The sequence below is a fragment of the Panthera onca genome, chromosome B3 (genome assembly GCF_046562875.1).
Source record: "Panthera onca isolate mPanOnc1 chromosome B3, mPanOnc1 haplotype 2, whole genome shotgun sequence".
NCBI lineage: Eukaryota > Metazoa > Chordata > Mammalia > Carnivora > Felidae > Panthera > Panthera onca.
The window spans coordinates 87,461,004-87,485,029 of NC_138344.1; the positions used below are offsets into that span (position 1 = coordinate 87,461,004).

The following is a 24,026-nucleotide window of genomic DNA, read 5'->3' on the forward strand; positions in this document are numbered from 1 at the left end:
CCTCAGGGCCTCTGGGTGGCTCAGTTGATTAAGCCTCTGACTTCAGTTCAAGTCATGATCTTGAGGTTTGTGGGTTCAGGACCCATGTCGGGCTCTGTGCTGACAGCTCAGAGCCTGGAGCCTGCTTCCAATTCTGTGTCTCCTTTCGCTCTGCCCCTCCAACACTCGTGCTTTGTCTCTTTGTCTCTCTCTCTCAAAAATAAAACAAATACTAAAAAGAAAAAGAAATCATTCCTCGGTTTGGGATCCCTATCACTATGGGATCAGATAACGGGCCAGCATTCGAGGCTGAGGTGGTGTGGCTGGTGGCAAAGGGGTTAAAGATCACCTGGAAGTTACACATGGCATACTGACCCCAGAGCTCCCGGAAGGTGGAACGAGCGAACCAAACCCTGAAGCTGCAATGAAGTAAACTATGTCAGGAAACCCACCTACACTGGGACCAGATGTTGCCAATCACCTTGTTAAGAATCAGGTGTAGCCCCACTAAGTAGATGGGGGTTCTCCCCTTATGAAACCTTTTATGGATGCCCTCCCCCCCATTATCAAGGGCATAAGAGGTGATCTAAATGAGATAGGCAATCTAACCCTAAGGCAACAGATGCAGGCCCTTAGCTCTCCCTAACCACCTTACACCATTGGGTTAGGGAGTGATTACCTGTGAGTCTGACCACAGCTGCTCACACCTTTAACCAGTAGATGCTGTATAGGTGAAGGAGTGGAATGTCCAACCCCTAAAACCCCTCTGGAGAGGCCCGTTCGCTATTATTTTGTCCACACCTACTGCAGTAAAGGTAGCCAAAGTAGGTCCCTGGATTCACCACAGCAGAGTGAAGCTGGCATCTCAAAACTGGGAGTTCATTCCTCATCCATTAACACCATGCAAGTTGACCACACAGAAGAAGCAATCTGCAACTCCAAAGGCTCTGGGAGACTGCAGCCCTGCTTTAGTGACTGCAGAAGCTAACTAATCTACACACAGAAGCTTGAAGAATCGACGGTCCAGTGAAACAAACAGACTGTCCTTGTTTTCTATATCTGTTTCCTTACTGTGATGCACCACCACCCCTGTGTCTCACTGTTATTGTGATTCTTGCTCTACTTTCCGCCATAGGATTGGCAGAGGCCGCCCCACCTAGCTGGGAGTGTTCTAAGAGGTTTCTGTTAGCACTTACCTTCCTTTTATAGATAGGATGCTTCATTTGGTATTGGTTGCTTCTAATCTGGACCCCTTCTGTAGACCTAGATTCCTCTTCTTGTGATGCATGTATTCACATAACCAGGTCAGGCCAGGGAGTCACCTGGACCTTACTATATCATACGCACTTGTCATGCCAAGGAAAAGTCCTGGAGACCTGCAGACACAATAAGACCACCTATGCTACCTGTCAACGGGAGAGTCAGTACACTTGCTTTGACCCACAATACTCCCCTAGCAAAGATTGGTTGGAAGTCCGATCCTCCTAAGGTGGGGGAGGGTGGGCTTTGGTCAGTCAGACACAAATTAGTAACCCCAAATGACTGGTATCAATACTGTTTGATGTATGTGCGGTTATAGGTATTGGCCCAGAGGCATCTGTCATATGAAAAAAGTGGGCACTTTTCAGAGAGGGCCCAAGGACTCTTGATATACCATGCAGAGGCTTAGATTGGGAGCGGGAATACCCACTCAATGACAAATACGTGTGTGAGGAAAACGGTTTATATGCCTATACACCTGAGTTTTTATGCCCCAGCTGAAGCTGTGTTTCATGGGCTACTTGGGAAAAAGAAGGCACAACAGTGCTCCTTAAGAAGGGGACCACTACATCAGGTTGTCAATCAAAAGCCTGTAATCCTGTTCATTTTACCATCATTAACCCAGGAGACTAAAAATGGCAAAGGGGCACCCGAATTGGCATCTGGATTCATGGGCAAGGGAGAAACCCAGGGACTGTGCTATATTTCAAGAGAGTCATTACCACCCATCCAACCATGTCCCATCAAGGCTTCTACTCCTTCTATGAAGAAATAAGAAGTAGCCCCCTCCCATTTCAGTCACAGCAAGGAACTTGTTTCTAGCCCTAGCAGAGACTATAGCCCAGATTCTGAAGATCTCTTCTTGCTATGTATGCGGGGGAACCAACATGGGAGGTCAATGGCCATGGAAGGCTAGAGAATTATATCCTTGCAAACCATATAAGGGAACAGAATACCCCAGTCCTACTACCAGGGCTTAGCTCCTCAAAACCCCAATTATTGGGGAAAACTGCCTTGCCCAATGGGGAAGAAAGTTCACCATTTATGTTGGAAGCTTAACATGCCCAGGCCAAAGATTTTATAACTCAACTGCCTGGGAAACCCAATGGTGGGGCTCTCCAGATCTCCTTGAGCCAGATCCCCACCCCTTGTCTAGCTTCTCTGATCTCTAAAGGCTTGGGACAACTTCAATGCAGCCATCAAGTGGTGGGCCCCAGGTGGACTATACTGGATATGTGGAAGGACAGCCCATACAGTACGTCCCTCAGGTCAGGGTCATGTGTGCTGAGAACTATTCGTCCATCTTTCTTCCTGTTCCCACTTGCCAGAGGGGAACAATTGGGAGTCCAAGTGTATGGGGACAGGGAGACTCAATGGAAATGACGTGCCCTACAAACTGGCGATTGGAAAGATGATGAATGGCCTCCCGAGCATATAATCCAATATTATGTCCCTGCCACCTGGGCAGAGGATTGCTCCTGGGGCTACTGCACTCCCATTTACACGCTAAACCACATAATCAGACTGCAAGCAGTTGCAGAAATTATAACCGATGAAACTGCCAGAGCTCTTAACTTACTAGCCAAGCATCAGACGAAAATGCACAATGCTATCTATCAAAATTGCTGGGCCTTAGATTGCTTGCTTGCTTCTGAGGGAGGAGTTTGTGGAAAATTTAATCTGAGCAACTGCTGCCTACAGATAGATGATGAAGGAAAAGTCTTAGAGGAGATCACAGATGGAATGAGAACGGTTGCTCATGTCCTAGTCCAGACCTGGAAAGGTTGGAACCCCGGGGAGGTATTTGGAGGATGGTTTTCAACACTCAGGGGATTCAAAACCATCACAGGTATTATCCTCTTGATTTGGGGGCCTTGCTTAATCCTACCTTGCCTAGCTCCCCCGGTTATATGGTCTGTCTCCAGCCTTATTGAGGTAATTGTCAAAAAGAAAACTGCCACGCATGTGGTGATGCTATGGAAATATAAACCTCTGAACTAAGATGATGCTCTTTAACCCAAGATAGGGGATCTGAGCATCAAAGGGGGGAATGTGATAGAGCCCCTCTGTAAGGAATGTGGTGAAAACTTCAAGACAAGGGAAGGTAACCTGGCTATGTGTGCATGCATGGCATTCCTCATGACTCTGTAACATAGACTGCCCATTCAGACTGATTGGGAGACAAAGGAGTAAAAATTGTATGAAAGACAACACCCCACTGCACTTGGGGCTCAGCCTTTTGGGGTCTTAGCCCGATGAGCCTGTGCTGGCACAAATAAAGCTGCTTCCTGGAAAGAAAAGTCTCGATGTCCCGACTCTCCGTGACTGACTAGCCTCTACAATCTTAGGGTTTGTGAGTTTGAACCCCATGTCAGGCTCTGTGCTGACAGCTCAGAGTCTGGAGACTGCTTCGGATTCTGTGTCTCCCTCTCTCTGCCCCTCCCCTACTCGTGCTCTGTCTGTGTCTCAAAAATAAATAAACATTAAAAAAAAAAGAAAAAGACTATCATCATACTTTAAATCTATATTTAGGTTATGACAAGAATGGAAATATGGTCAAAATATTAAATATTCTACAAGAAATTATAAGCCAAAAATATGGTCATATCTGGAGATACTAGGATAATGTGTGACCTCAATATCAATGCAGCCTCTCTTATTGTGTTATAGAGTCCATAATCACTGCTTTTAAAAGAATTGATTTACAAAGCAAATAAAACATGTCATGTATTTATAATTTTCTTCTGGGAACTCCGATTATGAAAGCTTGTCATGCATGATGTGGAACTAAAGTCATCTCTCCAATTTTGTACACTTTCAACAAACTATTTTTCACTTTTGAGGTCCAATTATTTCAGACAGGAGTAGGTATTAGCTTTCAGAAAACAAACACTAAAGCATGGGTGTTGATAGGAAAAAAAATCACATAAAGAACTAGAAAAGTTCAGAATTTAAAGTGCAGGAGGAAGATATTAAACATGATTTGTTTTCAGTTATGTAGTAGCTACTGCCCCCCTGAGGTTAAAAAGTGTTAGTGACTCCAAGCAATATTCCCCTCGATTGAAATTTATTATTAGCACTTTCTTTTTTTCTTTAATTTTTAAAAGTTTTTACTTATTTTTGAGAGACAGAGACAGAGCATAAGCAGAGGACAGACAGAGACAGAGGGAAACACAGAATCTGAAGTTGGCTCCAGGCTTTGAGCTGTCAGCACAGAGCCAAACACAAGGCTTGAACCCACAAACCATGAGATCCTGACCTGAGCCAAAGTCGGACACTTAACCAACTAAGCCACACAGGCTCCCCTATCCTTAGCATTTTCTAACATGTTTCTCTGAAATGCTTCCCTTTGCTGTTTTTATTATGTTATTATTTATTTTCTTCCTTTAGTGATTTTCTCCTTTGTTCACTGAAGGCTTAATAATATAAAAAATCAGAGTGAATTAAAGTGTTCCCTGAATTCAAAAACTAGTTCAGCAATTCCACAAATAATAGAAAGTGAAAATAATACAGAGAAATGTAATGACACATTCCTCAACAGAAAAAAAGAACACAGAATCATTTTTGTCTCTTGACAAGTTTTGTCTCACATCCTTCTAAAAATTTAATAGTAAAGAATTTGCTAGAAATAAAACTTTATTAATTTTATGAAATCACAGGATTCAGAAATAAATGACAATTATACTCTATTGTATGAGTCCTCTAACACATAAAAAATCTTTCATTGATAGGCAAATATTAAATATGCCTTCCTCCCTACAGATATCTGACTGGTAGGTTAGTTCTATAACTTTCTAGAATCATCAGCAACTGATATTTTTAGCACAAAGCACTGCTGTATAAATCATTTTTATCTCTAATCTCTGAGGGCTTATGTAACCTACATACTATTACATATAATATAGTGATTGAATGGTAATATCTCTGAGTTACTTTTTAGCTACAACTTCCAAGAAACATTTATGCTACATATGGTGTCATTGAGTTGTGAAAAGAAGTGTCCATTTTTAATCCAGACTCCAAGCAGGGAGGGACTTCCTGTGGTTATAGCCCACAAGGAATCCCCACCCAGTAGAGTAGACCCAGCAGGCAGAAAAGACCATAACCACACAACATTGTGCAGAGAGCTGCTGCCTCGTGTCACCTTCCTCATTAACAAGAAAAGCAGGCAGATGGCTTTGTCCAGCATTTTAAAGGCAAGCATAACCTTTCATTAGAATTGGCTGATGAATGGGAACCTGGGTGGCTCAGTCAGTTAAGCATCCAACTTCAGCTCAGGTCATGAGTTCTGCATCAGGCTCTCTGCTGACAGCTCTGAGCCTAGAGCCTGCTTCAAATTCTGTGTTTCCCTCTCTCTCTGCCCCTCCCACACTTACACGCTGTTCTTCTCTCTCAAAAATAAATAAACATTTTAAAAAATGTAAAAAAGAATTGGTTGATGAAGGTTCAGCTGTTAAGGTTTACTTTGAGCAGTTTATAAGCAAATCCTGTAACTAGGAATAACAGTAAGAACTGTGTATCACGAAATAGAGTGTGGAGGAAGAGTCGAGAGGGTGGGACTCAGGAGAAAAATCTGGGCAAGAATGTATCAGAAAACAGACCCATTCCCAAGACATGCTGATTAAGAAGTATCTGTGAGAGGGGCATCTGGGTGGCTTAGTTGGTTAAGTGTCCGACTTCTGCTTAGGTCATGATCTCACAGTTCATGGGTTTGAGCCCCACAGCAGGCTCTGTGCTGACAGCTTGGAGCCTGAAGCCTGCTCCAGATTCTGTGTCTCCCCTTCTTTCTGCCCCTCCCCCGCTCATGCTCGTGCGTTTTCTCTCCCTCAAAAAAAAAAAAAAAAAAAAAAAAGTATCTGTGAGAGAAGAACCAGAGACTGACAGTGGGATTCTCTTTATGCATACCATTCATACTCTTCTTGTGGGTGTGTAACAAAGGGCTTGGACGAAGATGTCCAGATAACATAGATAGCAGATCCCAGAGTGAGCTGTAAGATAGGCCATCAAGCAGAACTATAAATGGGGTGATGCATGCTTCCCACCTAGCACAGGACCTAGCCATTGTTAAATGGGACTACGTCTATGACTTAGAGTGATCTTTAAGTCTATTTGGTGGGAGTAACCTAAAAGTGATCAGCCAGCTACAGTCTCCATTAGGTGGCTGAGGGGTGGGAAACTACACACGCTGAACAACTTTAAAGGGACAGGCAGACACAAATTACAGTAGCTTTCATAATTATGGCTCATGATCCTACTCATTCAATGTACTAGTTACAAAGATGTGGAGTGAATCATATATAACTCCTGTTACTCATTGATATTAAGGCTTTTGTTGTCTTCAGAAAGCTGTAAGTTAGTAATCCTGCTGGATAGTGTTAGAAAGACCCCTAAACCAGATGGGCAGATAAAACACTACAACTCCTGGGACTGTATCCAAATGTGCCACACTCTCAGTTCCTCTGATTAGTTTCATGAATACCAAATCCCTATTCTTTGCAATATCAGGTCAAAAGGTAAATTTATCATGGTCACTGTGATCTTCGTTTCACCAATAAGTTTAATTCTTCTCACATAATGGGGATTTGTTGTAAGGGCACATTTGGGAATCAGGATGAAAGGATTCCAGAAATAGCAATTCTGCAAGATTCAAGGCAATCTAGAAACCATTCCCCAGCTGGACTTCATGGATCTTAACCTTAATGTTCCACCACATTTTGTTTCTTTTCTATCATTTTTCCTCTCATTACAGAATGGCTACTGTTCTCTGGATTTTTCTATTCAACTTTTAGGAGTGCCTTTAGAAAATTTGATCCCATCCCTTTGCTTAGGAAAGAGACTGAGGTTGGCTGCTTAACTCAGCAGAGGGCTGTAAGAGGCAGGACATCTTGGGTGTAGCAGGCATGGTGACTGACATGTCTCATACACTATGTAAAAGATTTGGTTTTCTTCCTCTGTAGTGGTAACCTTAGGTTTTAAGTTATAAGTGGGTTTTAACTATGACAGAAACTGAGCCATATATATATATAACATATATCATAGCTACATCATTATTAAACACATTTTGTGATTATATTCTTAATAAATAAAAGTATTCTCTGGACAAATTTAAATGTATCTCTGACAATCACAGCTTCATAATCTATTTAATCAAAAGAAATCCCCACATCACTCCACAGAAATATGATTTTATGGAAGGTCTTGCAGAAAGGTGGAGAGTTTTTTCAATCCAGTTAGTCTCCTTCATTAGATACAGTCAGATTCTTAAGTTCTACAGACAACAAATGCTATTAACTTAAAACTATAGGGGCACCTGGGTGGCTCAGTCGGTTGAACGTCTGACTTCGGCTCAGGTCATGATCTCGCAGTTTGTGAGTTCAAGCCCCGCGTTGGGCTCTGTGCTGACAGCCCAGAGCCTAGAACCTGCTTCAGATTCTGTGTCTCCCTCTCTCTCTGCCCCTCCCCTGCTCACGCTCTGTCTCTCTCTGTCTCAAAAATGAATAAAAAACATTAAAAAAATTTTTTTAAATAAATAAATAAATAAAACTGTAAGGTGCAGGTGGAGAAGCAGATGTAGCTGTCACCGGTATAGGCTGAGTACGCACAGTGCTATGAGTGGTGCTGAGTGTTCCTGCCAGAGAACCTGCAATAACAAAACATTAGTTCCCTGAAACCATGCTGGACTTTAGACTCCAAATGGAAACTAATCATTAGAGTCATTTACAACAAGCCATGTCAAATGTGTGTATGACGTTCAATAAGTAAACATAATCGAAAAGGTTCACTGTAAATAGATGAGAAGATGAGAAGACAAGAACATACACAAAACTGTAGTCTGTTGGTCTAAAGTCTGCTCAGACTATCAAATTTATTTTTCTAACTTTGGCAAGATCCATGTCTACCCTCATGCATAATAAACATACCTAATTAAGAACACTTCATAACATGTCTTAGCAATCTCTCTCATGGTCCTAAAAAATGGAACATATCATCCTTAAAATGATTAAAGGCAATTGTTAATTAAGCCATTTCACAGATTATTACTTAGGATCTTATTTTCTCAAAACCCCTGTTAAAATACAGAACCTATTTCTGGGTATTATCAAAACCCGGGATTCAATGAAAACATTCTCCTTGGTCACATGATATTGTACTACCATTAATATTTCAGTAACTTGATAGCTTTTCTAATAGAAATACTTCCTTGCTGAAAAAGATATATTTGATAAATCAGTTGGCTTAATGTTCTCATTAAAAATAGAATTTTAGAATTAAACGTTCCAAGAGACCATACATGATGGCATAATCCATGCTCAACAGAGGAAGACTGCCTGACTGTGCTCCCTACATACCTTGTTAGCACTTAGTAAATAATTAATAAAAGAACTTCATCTAATTTCATAGCTTCAGCTATCAAACTCTATGCTTATGGTTCCAAAACCTGAGTCTCCTGATTCCAGAATGCACATTTCCAACTGACTGTTGGACTTCTTTGTGTGGAAGTCCCAAAACATGCTGAAAATGTTGCTTTTAGCAGAACTTGCTATTTAAATTGTGGTCCAGAAAGCAACACTGGTATCACCTGGGAACTTGTTAAAAGTGCCAAACCTCAGACTCAGTTTCAGACCTACTTCAAAATCTGCATTTTGATTATCTGTAGGTGATTCCTATGCATGTTCAAGTTTGGGAAGTACTGCTGTAGGATACATCTCTGTTGAATTTTACTTCTTCACAGATGTTTTCAAACATGCAAAGTATTTGACCTATCAGCATCTCACAAGGATTTTATGAAGATTAATGTTTAAACCTTTGCAGATTAAGTTATTTTTAAATTGCCTTGAAGACAGGAACTATCTGCTCTAATGCACTAAATAAAGTGAAATGTAATCCTTCATTTCTAGAGGTTCTTTTATCAGTATACTTACCGCAGTTCAAAATGACATCCTTACTGTAACTCAAAAGCAATCTCCAAATTTGTTATTCTTAAAAAAATCTCTAACCTCTACAAAAATTGTTGATTCTATGGATCTCCCTACTTTGTCAAAACAAACAGTGCAGTTCCCAGAATAGGTTAAACATATACAGAAGGATCATTCTGGGACTGCTCTGCCCTGTTAAGGCAGCTGAGCATTATCTAGACCCAGGGCAGAAAACAGCATTTTCCCCAGGAGAGCAAGCCATATTTCCTATGGAAAACAGATTCACACCACTTGGCTCTGCAATGCACGTTTCTTTACTTAAATACTCTGGTTATTGCAGCTGGAAAACACACAGTGCTCTGTTAGAAAGTGGGTGCACGATGTCCTGCTTGGAAGCGGTTTTTCTAAATTGGCAAACACCTCCTGCATTATAGGCCGCCCTGCTCTCTTTTAATGACAATATCAGAGAATGCCGGATGGCTTTGTAGGTCAATGATCACAGTTCCTCAGAATGTGTTGTATAAAACAGATTTAAATATTCTCCATCAAATTCTGGTCAAGGTTTATTTTGGTATGTGACATGTTATTCGTTCCCAATTCACTAACATTATCTTTAAACGTGTTAAGTCATTTGCAGGATTCAGCAATTTACAGCTATCATGTTTTACTTGTCACTGAAAGTACTTTACAGAGGTCAGATGACCAACAATCTGGGGCTTTGACAGGGAATTCTTGAATTGGATAATTCTTGACTTCAGTGGAGCTTTGAACTCCAAAATTCCACAATTTCTTAAGTTTGAAACTACTTCTACATTCCTGGGTAGTAAATGTATGATTATAACATCTAATCTTCCCTGAAATTCATGAGAGGAAAAATTTTAGATGGCTTGGTCATTAAGCAACTAAACAATTATGCTTCTTGGGGTGCCTGGGTGGCTCAGTCACTTAAGCATGTGACTCTTGATTTCTGCTCAGGTCATGATCTCACGGTTCATGGGTTCAAGACCTGCATTGGGCTCTGTGCTGACAACATGGAGCCTGCTTGCAATTCTGTCTCCCTCTTTGCCCTTCACCCCACTCTCTCTCAAAATAAATAAATAAACATGAAAAAAATGTTTTAATAAAATAAATCATTACATCAGTGGAACAATTTAGAAATTTTTCTTGGTGTAAAGTTTTAGATGACATTAATCAAAACTCAAAACAGTTGCAGTCTAAACCAGGCTTAAACAATTTACAGTAAAATGCTAAGTTTTAGGGGTGCCTGGGTGGCTCAGTTGGATTAAGTGCCTGACTTCTACTTAGGTCATGATCTCATGGTTCATGAGTTTGAGCCCCACATCGGTCTCTCTGTTGTCAGCACAGAGCCTGCTTTGAATCCTCTGTCCCCTCTCTCTCTCTCTGCCCCTCCCCTGCTTGTTCTCTCTCTCTCTCTCTCCCTCAAAAATAAATAAAAATTAAAAAAACAAACACTAAGCTTTAGATCAGCACACAGAAACTGTAGAGAAGACAATTAAAGATGCAGTAACAAAATATAAGAAAATAAACATTTATACTGAAGAATCAAATTTCAAAGAACACCATGAAAGTAACAGATGTTTGTCCTACATGGTCAAAAGAAATAAGCAATATTCAAATGCTTGATCTATAACTAACTGGACATTTCTTCGAAACCAAAGGATCAAATGTCAATGTGTACCATCACTCAGCCACTTGCTCTCATTTTTGTGAAAGAAGAAAAACTTCAGAGGGTTTTACCAAATGTAATAGGAATTTATCTTCAATTTTCTAATTTATATACTATAGTGGAAATTGTTTTACCAAGAAGCTTTTTGAAAGTCGCTAGCATCAATCCCGAAGAAAGTTTTAAGAATTTAGGAATTTATGCAATTTGTGAAAATATCAAATTTACTTAGAAAGTTTTGCTATTTATATCTGTTGCTTCAAATGAAAAAAAAACTTGAAATTAATAAAAAGTGTTCTTCAAATAGTATATGATTTTGCTCATTACAGTGAAAACCCATTAAATGTTTTTCAATTTTAATAAAATACACTAAAAAGTATTAATCCAGTATTTTTTCCTTTGTCTTTTACCATGCTTTCCCTTTGCTACCTTCATTTTTCTTGCCTTTTTTTTTTTTTTTTTTTTACCACATTGCTTTAATTTTTTTAAATGTTTATTCATTCTTGACAGAGAGAGAGCACAAGCAGGGGAGGGGCAGAGAGAGGGAGACAGAGAATCTGAAGCAGGCTCCAGGCCCTGAGCTGTCTGTACAGAGCCTGACATGGAGCTCGAACACACAAACTGTTAGATCATGACCTGAGACGAAACCAAGAGTTGGACACTTAATCAACTGACTGAGCCACCCAGGTGCCCCATGATCAGATTGCTTTTATTGCTTTTTTTCTTCCACTGGTTTGGAAGCTACATGATCTGGTTTGAAAGTTTCATTGGTTTGATCTGTGTTATCCTTAACTTTTAAAAATACATAGCTAATTTTATGTTGATTAAGCCTAAAACTGACATCTCCATCATCTTCCAAATGCTTGAGACATTTTAATATTTTTGGGTTTGTTTTTTTTTTAATGTTTCCTTAGGAGGGAAAAAACCCCCAACTTCCCAGTATCACATCCTCAACCCAAATTATTGGACTTTATGTCGGTATAATCCATAGATGGGAAAGAAAAAAAATCTGAATTTCTTTAGTAATGTAACTTCATTATTCCATATCTAGTATTGTATACTGATTATTATATTCATCAGATAATAATACGTTAAATCTAGATCAGCTTTTGTTTTTCTATTAAAGAAAGGATGAAGTGTTTTAATTTCACTACATAAACTATTAAAAAGCAAGCAAGAGAAACCATCTGAATTACTTGATAAAATGCTCAAAATGAATGCAAATCAAGCATGTGGGAGTATAAACAGTATGCATGCATGTATATCGGAAACATGGAAAATGAAAATAAAATGGAAAGACGAGCATTAGAAAGCAAATAATCCTAATTTGTTGGTGTTTGAAAAATAACTGAAAAATTATTTTCATTTAAAATAAAACCAAGTGCAATAAGCCACAACACTTAATTTGTAACAGTTAATGAAAAATGCATTCGCTTTTGTCACTATATAATTCCCAAGCACTACACCTAAGACTAATGCTTAGGTAGAACTAGAGACCTCTCTCCAATACTGCACATCTTTTCATCTGCGCCCTTGTGCTATTTTTCTAAAGGAGATCTAGGAACCAATTGATATGTAGTATGCAATGTTACTGGATCAAAGTATTTGGATTTTATTATTAGGGCAAAGGGAATGACATCATCAGATTTGTATTTCAGTGAATTGAAGAGCGGGGTGGAGGAGACTGGGGAAAGTAGACTGGTTAGGGGGCTGCTGCCCCAACCACGTAAGATACAATGAAGGTAGAACAGCAGTAAAACGGAACGAAGTAAATAGATTAGGGGGATTATTAGAGAGGCTGAACTGGTGAATATAGTAGTTACTAACGATGTGGAGAGTAAGAATGGAAAATGATTCGTTGGTTTCTGGCCTGGACAAGCACATTCTCAGATGCAGTCTGTGGAGGTAGGGAATATAAGACGCAAGTTTATCAATCAAGTGGGGAACTGGATAGAGAAAATGTCAGCTCACTTTTGGAATCAGCCAACAAAAGAATAAATTTATGTTGTTACAACAAAATAAAACTACACAGATGAGGTCTAAAGTTGTTTTTTAATTTTTTTAATATTTATTTATTACTGGGAAACAGACACAGAGTGTGATCAGGGGAGGGGTAGAGAGAGGGGGAGACACAGAATCTGAAGCAGGCTCCAGGCTCTGAGCTGTCAGCACAGAGCCCCATGCGGGGCTCGAACTCACAAACTGCAAGATCATGACCTGAGCCAAAGTCGGTCACCTAACCAACTGAGCCAGCCAGGTGACCCTAAAGTTGTTTTTAGAGGTAAGGCCACTAGGGGGCAGTAGGCTCAACAGTGAACACAAAATAGTTCTGGACCTACTGGAGCTTCTCAGTGCTGCTGCTGAGTTCACAAATGCTCTTTATTCACTCTAAATTTCATTAAAAGGGTTAAACATTTCGTTCTTCAACAATCAAATTAAATAGCTAATAATTTAGTAATATCTAAATTAGACACAAACAGATCCCAGGTTATTTCTTTTAAATGTCAAGTTAAAAGGGCATGATACATTTGCTCCTCTTTATCCCTTCAATACAAAGGTGCTTCAGCTTGTGTAATTGAGTTAGAAGTAAAGGGTAAGTACTGACTTCTATCATTCGAGAGTAACAATGCATTCTTAAAGAGCTTAAGTTAAGGGGCCACACAAATAAAAGTATCATCATCACAGGGGCTTTCAAAAGTGTGTTTAACTCCAAAACACAATTTCCTTATAGCCAAAACAACTACTTTGGGGAGGATGAAAATACTATAAAACTGATGGTGGTTGTGATACCTGAGTGGTTCTGTTGGTTAAGCATCTGTCTTAGGCTCAGGTCATGATCTCACAGCTTTTGAGTTTGACTCCCACATCAGGCTCTCTGCTGTCACTGCAGAGTCTGCTTCACACCCCCATCTCCCTCTTTCTCTGCCCCTCCCCTGTTTGTGCTCTTCCTCTCTTCCTCAAAAATACATAAAAACATTTAAAATAACTGTGGTCGATGATTACACAACTCTGAATATTCTAAGAACCACTGAGCTGTACGCTTTAAATGGGTGAATTGTGTGGGTGTGTGAATTATACCCCAATAAAGCTGCTATTCTTAAAAAATGAATACTTTTTAATCTACTCATAGCAGATTTTATAATTGCTCTAATTTTACATTAGGCTTCTCAGGCTTTATTAGACTTTGAAATAAGCAGGAAAACACAGAAAAAGTATATTTTATTGGTATTTAGGCCTAGCACAGTTCAACTCAAATAAAATGGAACAGAGCAATTTATTTAATTGAATACAACATATAAACTTTTTTTTTAAGTTTCTGTTTTATCATACGATTGTGTTCATGCAAGTACAATCATCAAACTGTCCTTCCAAGCATTTATCATAGCACCACCTTTTATTTGCAGTACTTGATATAAATTTCATTGTCAAACATATCTGGCTTTAGCAATGTAAACATTTGCTACAAGTAAACTTTAAAAGGTAAAAGTGAATTATACTAATGAATAAATCAAAATAAAACTGAGCATCACCACATGATATAATTCAACAAAATATTATATAATACTGTTTGAGTAAGAACTTAATACATTTCACAATATGGAAGCAGAAATAAGAAATAATATGTAAACTCCCAAAATAGTGTTAAAATACTGAAGGATATAATATAAAATTTACCTCAGAAAAACAAGGGGAAACAACATAACCATGCAGTAAAAACCAAATTTGGTTTAGTAGTGATGACAGTTATTTTACTGCAAAGCCTTCCTAAAATGCATTCTGACAAAATGGTTTAATTTCTATCTCCCTTTTTAAAAAACTTATCACGTCTCATTACATAGGTTGGGTACTTTATGGGAATTTCACATTTGTCAGTTGTGGGATTGTTACCCCAAAAAACTTTCCATCTCTAAACTATTTTTCCAAATGACCAAAAACATTAAATTATCTTCATGAAAATTACCATATATAAAGTCAAATAATCCCTAAACAAATCATCATAAAAATAAATCTGCCTTAACAGAATAAGTACAGAAAAAGGTGTATACATAAGTGCTCGAAAATCACAGATATATTTCAACGAATAGGCAAAAATGTTCACATTTATCATTACTGTCAATGATTTTGCTTACTTGGTTAAAATCAAGAAACAAGTTTTCAAAAAGTCAGCAAGGACATTCAGTGCCACTTTGTATTTTTCTGCAATATACAAATGAGTTATGTCTCTGTAGTGCAAGGCCAACTCTATTTCAACTCTTTAACATAATTAAGTTATAAAGACCTCAGATTTCTAGAACCAGCCATAATACTGTGGCAAGCAAAATAAATTTGTTCTTATTGCTCTTATATTCCAGCTTATTCTACAAATGTGAACATTTTCCCACATGTCTCAAACCATACTAATACAAAGAGTCTAGAGAGATACCTGTATTGGTTTCCACAGATAAACTGAAAAAGGAAATTGAAGTATTATTTCATCTTAAGTGTCCTTAATATGTTTAGCACTTCAAGCAGCACTTGACACAGCAAGTTTCTTCAAGTGATCCATAAACACTTGTAAACTAACATCATCTGTGAGAATAGGTGCTCCAGACTCCTGGAAGAAAAGAAGGATATTTGCTATGATTAAAACATAGCAGTTTTAACATAGAGTGTGCTGACAGCACAGAGCCTGCTTTGGATCCCGTCTCCCTCTCTCTCTCTGCCCCTCCCCGGCTTGTGCACATGTGTGCTCATACTCTCTACTCTCTCTCTTTCTCTCTCTCTCTCAAAAATAAAGGAATAAACATTTTTTTAAATGTAAATAAGTAAATAAATAAATAAATCACAAGAAAATCACTGTAAGCAGAATAATGCCTACGCTCCAGTTGTATAATACAGAATCTGACTGGCCTTACTTAGTCCCAGGTTCCTAAGAGGGAAATTCCTTGGAATTTCCTAACATAGTGTCTTTGTTATTCATAAGCCCTCAGATCACACTTGAGTTTATGCTTTGAGATAACTCAGGGTGAGGGCCAATCACCAGAAAGATCAATATGATTAGAGGGTGGGGTGGGGGGATTTAAGACAGCCTGACCTTTAGGGAAGGGAAGTGAGGTGAAGGGAGGGAAAAGAGGAAGGGAGCTGGAGATTCAATCAATCCTGGCTGGTAGTAAAGAAACAAACAAGTTAACTCTGGATACCAAAGCACAGTGGAGCTTCCTGTTTAACAAATTTATCAATGCTAGGAGGGTGACACATCCTGATTCTACAGAGAAAGAGCACAAAAGCTCTATCTAGAACCCTTCCAGACCTCACTCTGTGGGTCTCTTTGCTAATCCTTATTTGTAATCTTTAATATAAAACTGTGATCATAAGTAACAGTGCTCTCCTGAGTTCTGTGAGTTGTTCTAGGGAATTATCAAACCTGAGGGGGGGCTTGTGGGGAAGCTACCCCCTACAACCACACACACACACATACACACGCATGCGCGTGCGCACACACACACACACACACACACACACACACAGATCTGTAGCTAGTTGGTCAGAAGTACAGGGAACCTGGGATCCCACCTGCAGCTGGCATCTGAAGTTGGGGGCAGTCTTGTTCTGAACCATGTCCTTTCACTTGCAGAATCTGCATTACCAGTAAGTGGTCAGCATCAGATTTGCACTGCAGAATCAGAATAGCTCCAGACCCAACTTAATCTTTATAGTACTAAAGTAAGTGCTCATTTGTCTTGACTGTATTGCCGCTTTTATCACTACTAAGGAATAAATCTCTCTTGGTGAGATTATTGCTGCCTACTAAAATACACTTGAGAGGCACCTGGGTGGCTTAGTCGGATGAGCTTCTGACTCTTGATTTTGGGCTTCTGATTCTTGATTTTGGCCAAGGTCATGGGATAGAGCCCTGCACTGGACTCCACACTCAGCATGGAGCCTTTTTAAGATTCTCTCTCCCTCTCTCTCTCTCTCTCCCCCCCTCCCTCTCTCTGTCCCCTCCCTCTCTTCTCTCTTTCCCCCTCTCTCCTGCTTGTGCTCCCTCGCTTTCTCTCTAAAATAAAAATAAAAAAATAAAATTGCACATATTTCAGGGCACCAGGGTGGCTCAGCTGGTTGAGTATCCACTCTTGCTTTCAGCTCAGGTCATAATTCCAGGGTCATGGGATAGAGCCCCATGTCAGGCTCTGTGCTGAACATGGAGCCTACTTGAGGTTCTCTTGTTCTCCCTCTCCCTCTGCCCCTCGCCCCTGCTCACAAGCTCTCTCTCAAATAAAAAAAAAAAAGAAAAATAAGGAAAATAATATTGCACATATTTGGGGACACCTGGGTGGCTCAGTCAGTTGAGCATCTGACTCTTGATTTTGGCTCAGGTCATGATCCCAGAATCCCGGGATCAAGACCCACGTTGGGCTCTGCACTGAGCATGGAGTCTGCTTGAAATTCTCTCTCCCTTTCTCTCTGACCCTCTCCCCCCGACTTTAAAAAAAAAAAAACTGCACATATTTTAACAGAAATGCCAGTTGGAAGGAAGAATATTTACAGTATTTTTATTTAATCTTACATTTTTATTTTTTTGAGAGAGAGGGAAAGAGAGAACAAGTGGGGTAGGGGCAGACCGAGAAGGGGACAGAGAATCTGAAGCAGGCTCTGTGCTGACAGCAGAGAGCCTAATGTAAGGCTCAAACTCATGAACTGTGAGATCATGACCAGATCCAAAGTCAGACACTTAACTGACTGAGCCACCCAGGCATCCACACAGCATTTTTAAAATAAACTATTCTTATAACTTTTCATTCAAGTCACTTTAATTGATCTCTGTGGGTTCTAAGTAACAAGAGTTAGGGAAAATTCCTATCCTTTATTTTAATAAAAACTGTGTTGACAGAATGACCCTGGTAATCCAATCCACTAATAATGAAAAAGGTTTTCTAGGGGTGCTTGGGTGGCTCAGTCAGTTGAGAATCTATCTGACTCTTGATTTCGGCCCAAGTCATGATCTCACAGTTCCTGGGATTGAACCCCAGGATTTTTGCTTGGGATTCTCGCTTTCTGCCCCTCCCCCACTTACTCTTTCTTTCTCTCTCTCAAAATAAATAAATAAATAATTTTTTAAAAAAGGTTTTCTAGATTTTATATCTGGATTTTTAAATTTTTCACCTAATACTCAAGTTCTCATTTATAAGTAAATATAAAAAATCTAAAACAAAGTAGTTAGGTAATTTTCAGAGATCAGCAAGTAAGGATCAACTGTAAGATGGAAATTTATAGCTCTTGTAAATTCTAGTCTGGCATAGCCACAGACCTGCCATAACTTCTGCTGAATAAAGAAAAGTCCATTTTATTACGTATTTTCATGAGCTAATTATAAGAATTTTAAAAACTTGTTAAGGAAGGGAGACAATAGCACTGGGATTAACAGCTTGGAGTTTGGAGCCAGACTGCATGGGCTCAGTTCCTTGCTCAGCCACTTACTGCCTGTATGACTTTGAGGAAGTTACTTAACCCCTCTGTGTCTTAGTTTCCTCATCTTTAAAATAAGGATAATAACAGGACCTATTTCACATGGTTGTTATAATGATTAAAAAATTCAACTGTGTAAAGAAACAGAATACCTGACACACACAACAGGAATACATGTTTCAACTATTATCATTATTACCTTTTCTGAAAAACCTATTATTTTATAACACTGAAATATCTTTCCTTATTCAACATTCACAGTTAACACAGAGAAGCAAAGGTCTCAAAAATATGACTTAGACTAGTAATAACCTGGTAGCTCTTGGATTTTTTCTTTCTGCAACTATTCCTGATTTTTCTTCAATTTACACATTTTCCACCTCAATTCACCCAATCTCAGATCTATTTCTCCTGGTCAAGGCAAAATATATATCAATTTTCTAATTTATATACTGTAGAGATCTTATTTGAAATTATAAATAGTAACGGTCACCTCAAACTTATCAAAAACTTGCAGCTGATTGATCTTAATTTTTCAACTGCACCTTTTTCCTCCTTAAAATATATCCAGGTTCAGGCAGAAAGATCTAAACTTTATATCATTTAGTATATGAAGCACTACAAGCAATGGGGAAACAGTGTTGCTGTGGTGCCCTCTTCAGGCCATCCATAGATAAAACTCACTGGGGACTCGATTTCTGACAAAAAGAAAACTAAAGTGTAAGATTGTATAATTTTTAGTAAAATGCCTGGCTACTAAGTTAACTTCCTAAATAGCAATCATCAATTTAATTTAATGATTAAAAATTCAGATTCTCCAGTCATAAAGGCCTATAGTCAAATCCAGACCTGCCATAATTTGCCTATGTGATCCTGGATAAGTTACTTAAGCTATATAAGCCTCAATTTCCTCTTCTGAAAAATACAGTTAATAGTACTCACCTCATAAGAGTGTTTTGATGATTAAATAGGACTGCATAAAAATCTTAGCACAGTAACTAAAACAGCATAGACTCAATTTATTAGTTATGATATCTATAAAAATATTAGCATAATTTACAAAAATCGTAGGTCAAGAAAGACCTTAGGGCTCTCATTTATGCCTTTGCTTCCAGGCTATAATAATTAAACTTCAAAGTTTAAAACAGATTTTCTTTCCTATTTAAAATATCTTTAGGGAGAGACTTAATTTCTTTCCCCATTGATAACAAGAAAAACTAATATTTACCAAGTCTTACCGTGCATATCAAGCACGTATTAAACTTTGTAATACACAAGGAAGAAAAGGCAAAGAGAAGACTTTGAAAACTTATAGAGGTTTCAACTACCAGCCCAGAATGATGTTTCTCCATGTTTAACGGCTCAAAAGTTCTTTATAAGTCTACCAACTACATCTCCATGTTGTAATTTTTTTTTAAGTAGGCTCCATGCCCAATGTGGGGCTTGAACTCATGACCCCGAGGTCGAGAGTCACATGCTCTACCGAGTCAACCAGGTGCCCCCATGTTGTAATTTAAACCCAGAAAAGCAAGAAGCAAGTTATTATTTACATGATCTAAACTACATTAAAAAAAATTTTTTTTAAGGTTTGTTTATTTTTGAGAGAGGGAGACAGAGCGTGAGCAGGGGAGGGGCAGAGAGAGAGGGAGACACAGAATCCGAAGCAGGCTCCAGACTCTGAGCTGTCAGCAGAGAGCGAGATACAGGGCTCAAACCCATGAACTGTGAGATCATGACCTGAGCTGAAGTTGGATGCTTAACTGACTGAGCCACCCAGGTGCCCCTAAACTATATTTTTTAATGCAGAAATTAAGCTACAAAGATATATTTTATTTGGTCTGCATTAATGTGGGCTCACAACATTTTGTTAACTAAATTATGTGAATGGCAACAATCAGCTGGAGGGGAGGAACAGTTACCCCCTTTGGAAAAGGATTTCTGTATCCTTCCCATAAGCCCTCTGACCCCAGGTATTGCCTCTTCACAATGAGAGTATCAGATTTTCTTATATTCATCCAGCTTCACTCATCTGTTAGTCACCTGGCCCCTCAGAGCATTTGATAGGGGACCCGACAAATACTATTTTAAAGTATCCTTCAACCTCCCCTTCTCCATATTGACGATTAATCACCATTTCCATGAACTTCATTAACTGGTGCTACTTTCCTGTTTTCTTGCAACTTTTTTCCCTAAACAAGTTTCTCTTAAGTTGTGAGATCCAGAACTAAAACCAGTACTCAGATAACTAAAGTATAATGGAAAGGCTGACTTATGGTACATTCTGTATTCCAAAATTCCACGTCATAGTTGGCTTTTTGTTCTACAGCAAGTGGAATGGGGTAGAGTGATACTGATGATTTATATGTATATCCATTATATAGGCATACATCTTTTACTCTCATGTGCTATATACTCTTTCTACATCTTCCCAGAGTGAGCTCCTGTCCTCACTATAAAAACCTTACCTTTCAGAACTTTTAGACCATGGATTCAACTTATTTATCTATATCATAAATGCTCCTTAACTCCTGAACACCTCCACAAAGCTCCCATACTCTAATCTCTGTTCTCCTGCCCAGATCTGTAATACTCAATACATGCTACGTTTAAGTACTGTGGAAAGTCAAAAATTAAAAGGACATAGCTATTACTCCCAAGTAACTTATAATCTAACGGGAGGGATAAGGCCCATCAGAAATGGATGAGGGGTCACCTGGGTGGCTCAGTCAGTTGAGTGTCTGACTTCGGCTCAGGTCATGATCTCGCAGTCCATGAGTCCGAGCCCTGCGTTGGGCCCTGTGCCGACAGCTTGGAGCCTGAAGCCTGCTTCTGATTCTGTGTCTCCCTCTCTCTCTGCCCCTCCCCCGCTCATGCTCTGTCTCTCTCACTCTCAAAAATGAATAAATGTTAAAAAAAATTTTTTTTTAATGGATGAAAATAAGGAATGAAGGGGCAGAGATAGTATACAAATCAAGTCATGCAATGACAGAAAAAGTTTCAAGGAGTACGTGAACTTTGAACTCAGCCTTGATGGACGGCTACCATGTGTACAAGTGGTGATGGGGACAAGTCACACAGAGGGTAACATGCTTAGTGTATTCAAAGTGGAATAAGACTAAACAGTAGCTAAAAGTGGGAAAACTTATTTGGATTATGCCATAAGTACCCTCAAAAGAAGGTCTTATAAAGAGTTTATATGTAATTCCATAAGGGGTTCTTTAAGATTAAAGATTTCTAGGAAGTACTCTGACCAAGAACTGCATTACAGAGACTACTCTGGCCAGTGCCAAAATGGAAAGAAAAGGGCTGAAGCACTGACAGTCTATGTGAGTAGTAACAGGGCTTGACCTCAGTTAGTGACCGGGAAAGGAGGGAACAGATAAGGGAAATACCATTTGTGAATAGTTAGAGACAGAAGGGAGAAAATAAAATGCAAATGACTACAGTTCCAAGCCTTGGGAAATGAGATATGGTGGGGCCCTCTGTAAAAATGAGAAAGTCAGGCAGAACAAGATGGTATGAAAGAGAAGTTCAAGTTGGCACACACAGCTTATGAAATGTCTAAGGAAACTCAAGTGATGTGTAACAGTCTATAGCTCAATGTGAGGCCAAACCAAAGGGAGAGGTTTGTAAGTTAGCCTCAGATGAAAGCTGAAGACACAGGATGTATGCAATTGCCCAGAAGAAGAGAATTGTATGCAGAAAAATGAGGGCAAAATATTGAGGCACCTCTATATTCAAACGGAAGGCATCTTCATCCTAATCACTGCTTCATTTATTTTCTACCCAGCCTGAACTTCATAGTCATTTAACATTGCTCTAAATTATTGCACTCCCTTTAATGTGTCCATCTTTCTTATCTGAAGTGATAAATCACCCCCCAAAGTCTATCATCTTTGATGCAATGCCTGAACTATAAAGCATGGCTAAAGAACATAATGGAAGCAAGCTACAGAAATTAATAGTAAATAAAGTGGCCCCTCACTGCTGTAAAAGCTTATTTACCTGCTGTTGCTTTCTTATATTCCGTATAGCTGTTTTTTTTTTTTTAAACGTTTATTTATTTTTTTTGAGACAGAGAGAGACAGAGCATGAACGGGGGAGGGTCAGAGAGAGAGGGAGACACAGAATCTGAAACTGGCTCCAGGCTCTGAGCTGTCAGCACAGAACCCGACACGGGGCTCGAACTCACGCACCGCGAGATTATGACCTGAGCCAAAGTCTGATGCTTAACCGACTGAGACACCCAGGCGCCCCTCCTTATAGCTGTTTTAACATCTTTTCTATTTTCTAGTCCTTTACCCCTAGCATTTCTCACTCTTAGCAAATAATTCACCATTACTGAAAAGAAACAGGCAATTACCCAATGTGAGCTTTCTCTCCTCAATGTCCTTCTCTGTCATCACCCTTCATACCATTTGCTTTTGCAGAAATAAATGTCCTGCCTCCTTACCAATGCTGAAACTCCATATCGTGCTTGTGATCACATGGTCTGCTTCTGAGGATCTTAAATATCTATAAGCTGTTATAAGCTGTTATTTTGTCAGCATCTTATATTTGGTCTACAAATAAACTCCGTGCCTTTACCCTAATAACAATCAACCTTCTATCCTATTACTTGAAATCAGGCTAAATTTGCAAAAGAACCATTTACAATTACAACCTCCACTTCTTTAGCACCCACTAATTCCTTACAATCTATCTTCTACTCAACCACTATTTAAAACTGCCTACCAGAGGGGTGCCTGGGTGGCTTGGTCGGTTAAGCGTCCAACTTCGGCTCAGGTCACGATCTCACAGTCGGTGGGTTCGAGCCCCGCGTCGGGCTCTGTGCTGACAGCTCAGAGCCTGGAGCCTGTTTCAGATTCTGTGTCTCCCTCTCTCTGTGACCCTCCCCCGTTCATGCTCTGTCTCTCTCTGTCTCAAAAAAAAATAAACGTTAAAAAATTTTTTTTTTTTTTAATAAAATAAAACTGCCTACCAGAGGGGTGCCTGGGTGGCTCAGTCAGTTAAATGTCCGACTTGGGCTGAGGTCATGATCTCACAGTTCATGAGTTTGAGCCCCACGTTTGGTTCTGTGCTGACAGCTCAGAGCCTAGAGCCTGCTTCAGATTCTATGCCTCCCTCTGTCTCTGCCCTTCCCCTGCTCACACTCTGTCTCTCTCTCAAAAATAAATAAACATTAAAAAAATAAATAAAATAAAATAAAATAAAATAAAATAAAATAACTGCTTACCAAGGCCACAAATGACCCTTGAAATCCATCTACCCTCATCCTCCTTCAAACATCTGCAGCATCTCAGAATCTGTTAACTCTCTTGCTTCTTTTTTCTATAAAGTCCTCCCTCACCTATTATGCCATGGTATAGTATTCTTTTCATTTTCCTCCCACCTCTGTAATTATTTATAAAATACTCCTACCACTTGTACTTCCTCAAGGTTTTATCTCATCCTTCCTCTGCCTCTCTGCACTTTCCTTGGACAAGTAACACCGATGACTTTAAATATAACTTGTCCATGATCAACTTTTACATCCTTGCCTCATCACCAAACGCAAATTTCTAACACCCTGCTCAATTTGGCCATCTAGATGTTACCTCAAACTCAACGTGCGTAAAATCAAACGTTTTCTCTCTACCTTCCCACTTACTGGCACATGTTCTCCTAGTTACCCAGGCTCAAAACCCTACATTTACCTTGTACTCCCTCAACTATTTTTTACATTTATTTATTTTTGATAG

General features: G+C 39.3%; 1 protein-coding gene across 3 annotated transcripts in view; it reads right to left on the minus strand.

Annotated features, from left to right (window-relative positions):
- Positions 1 to 14,041: 14,041 nt before the first annotated feature.
- SEC23A (SEC23 homolog A, COPII component) overlaps positions 14,042 to 24,026 on the minus strand; it is a 66,245-nt gene continuing 56,260 nt past the window's right edge. For all 3 annotated transcript variants that reach the window (XM_078448309.2, XM_078448311.2, XM_078448308.2), the window contains exon 20: positions 14,042 to 15,433. In XM_078448309.2, the coding sequence (XP_078304435.1) occupies positions 15,344 to 15,433 (90 nt within the window). In that variant the 3' untranslated portion in view covers positions 14,042 to 15,343. The remainder of the gene's footprint in view (positions 15,434 to 24,026) is intronic.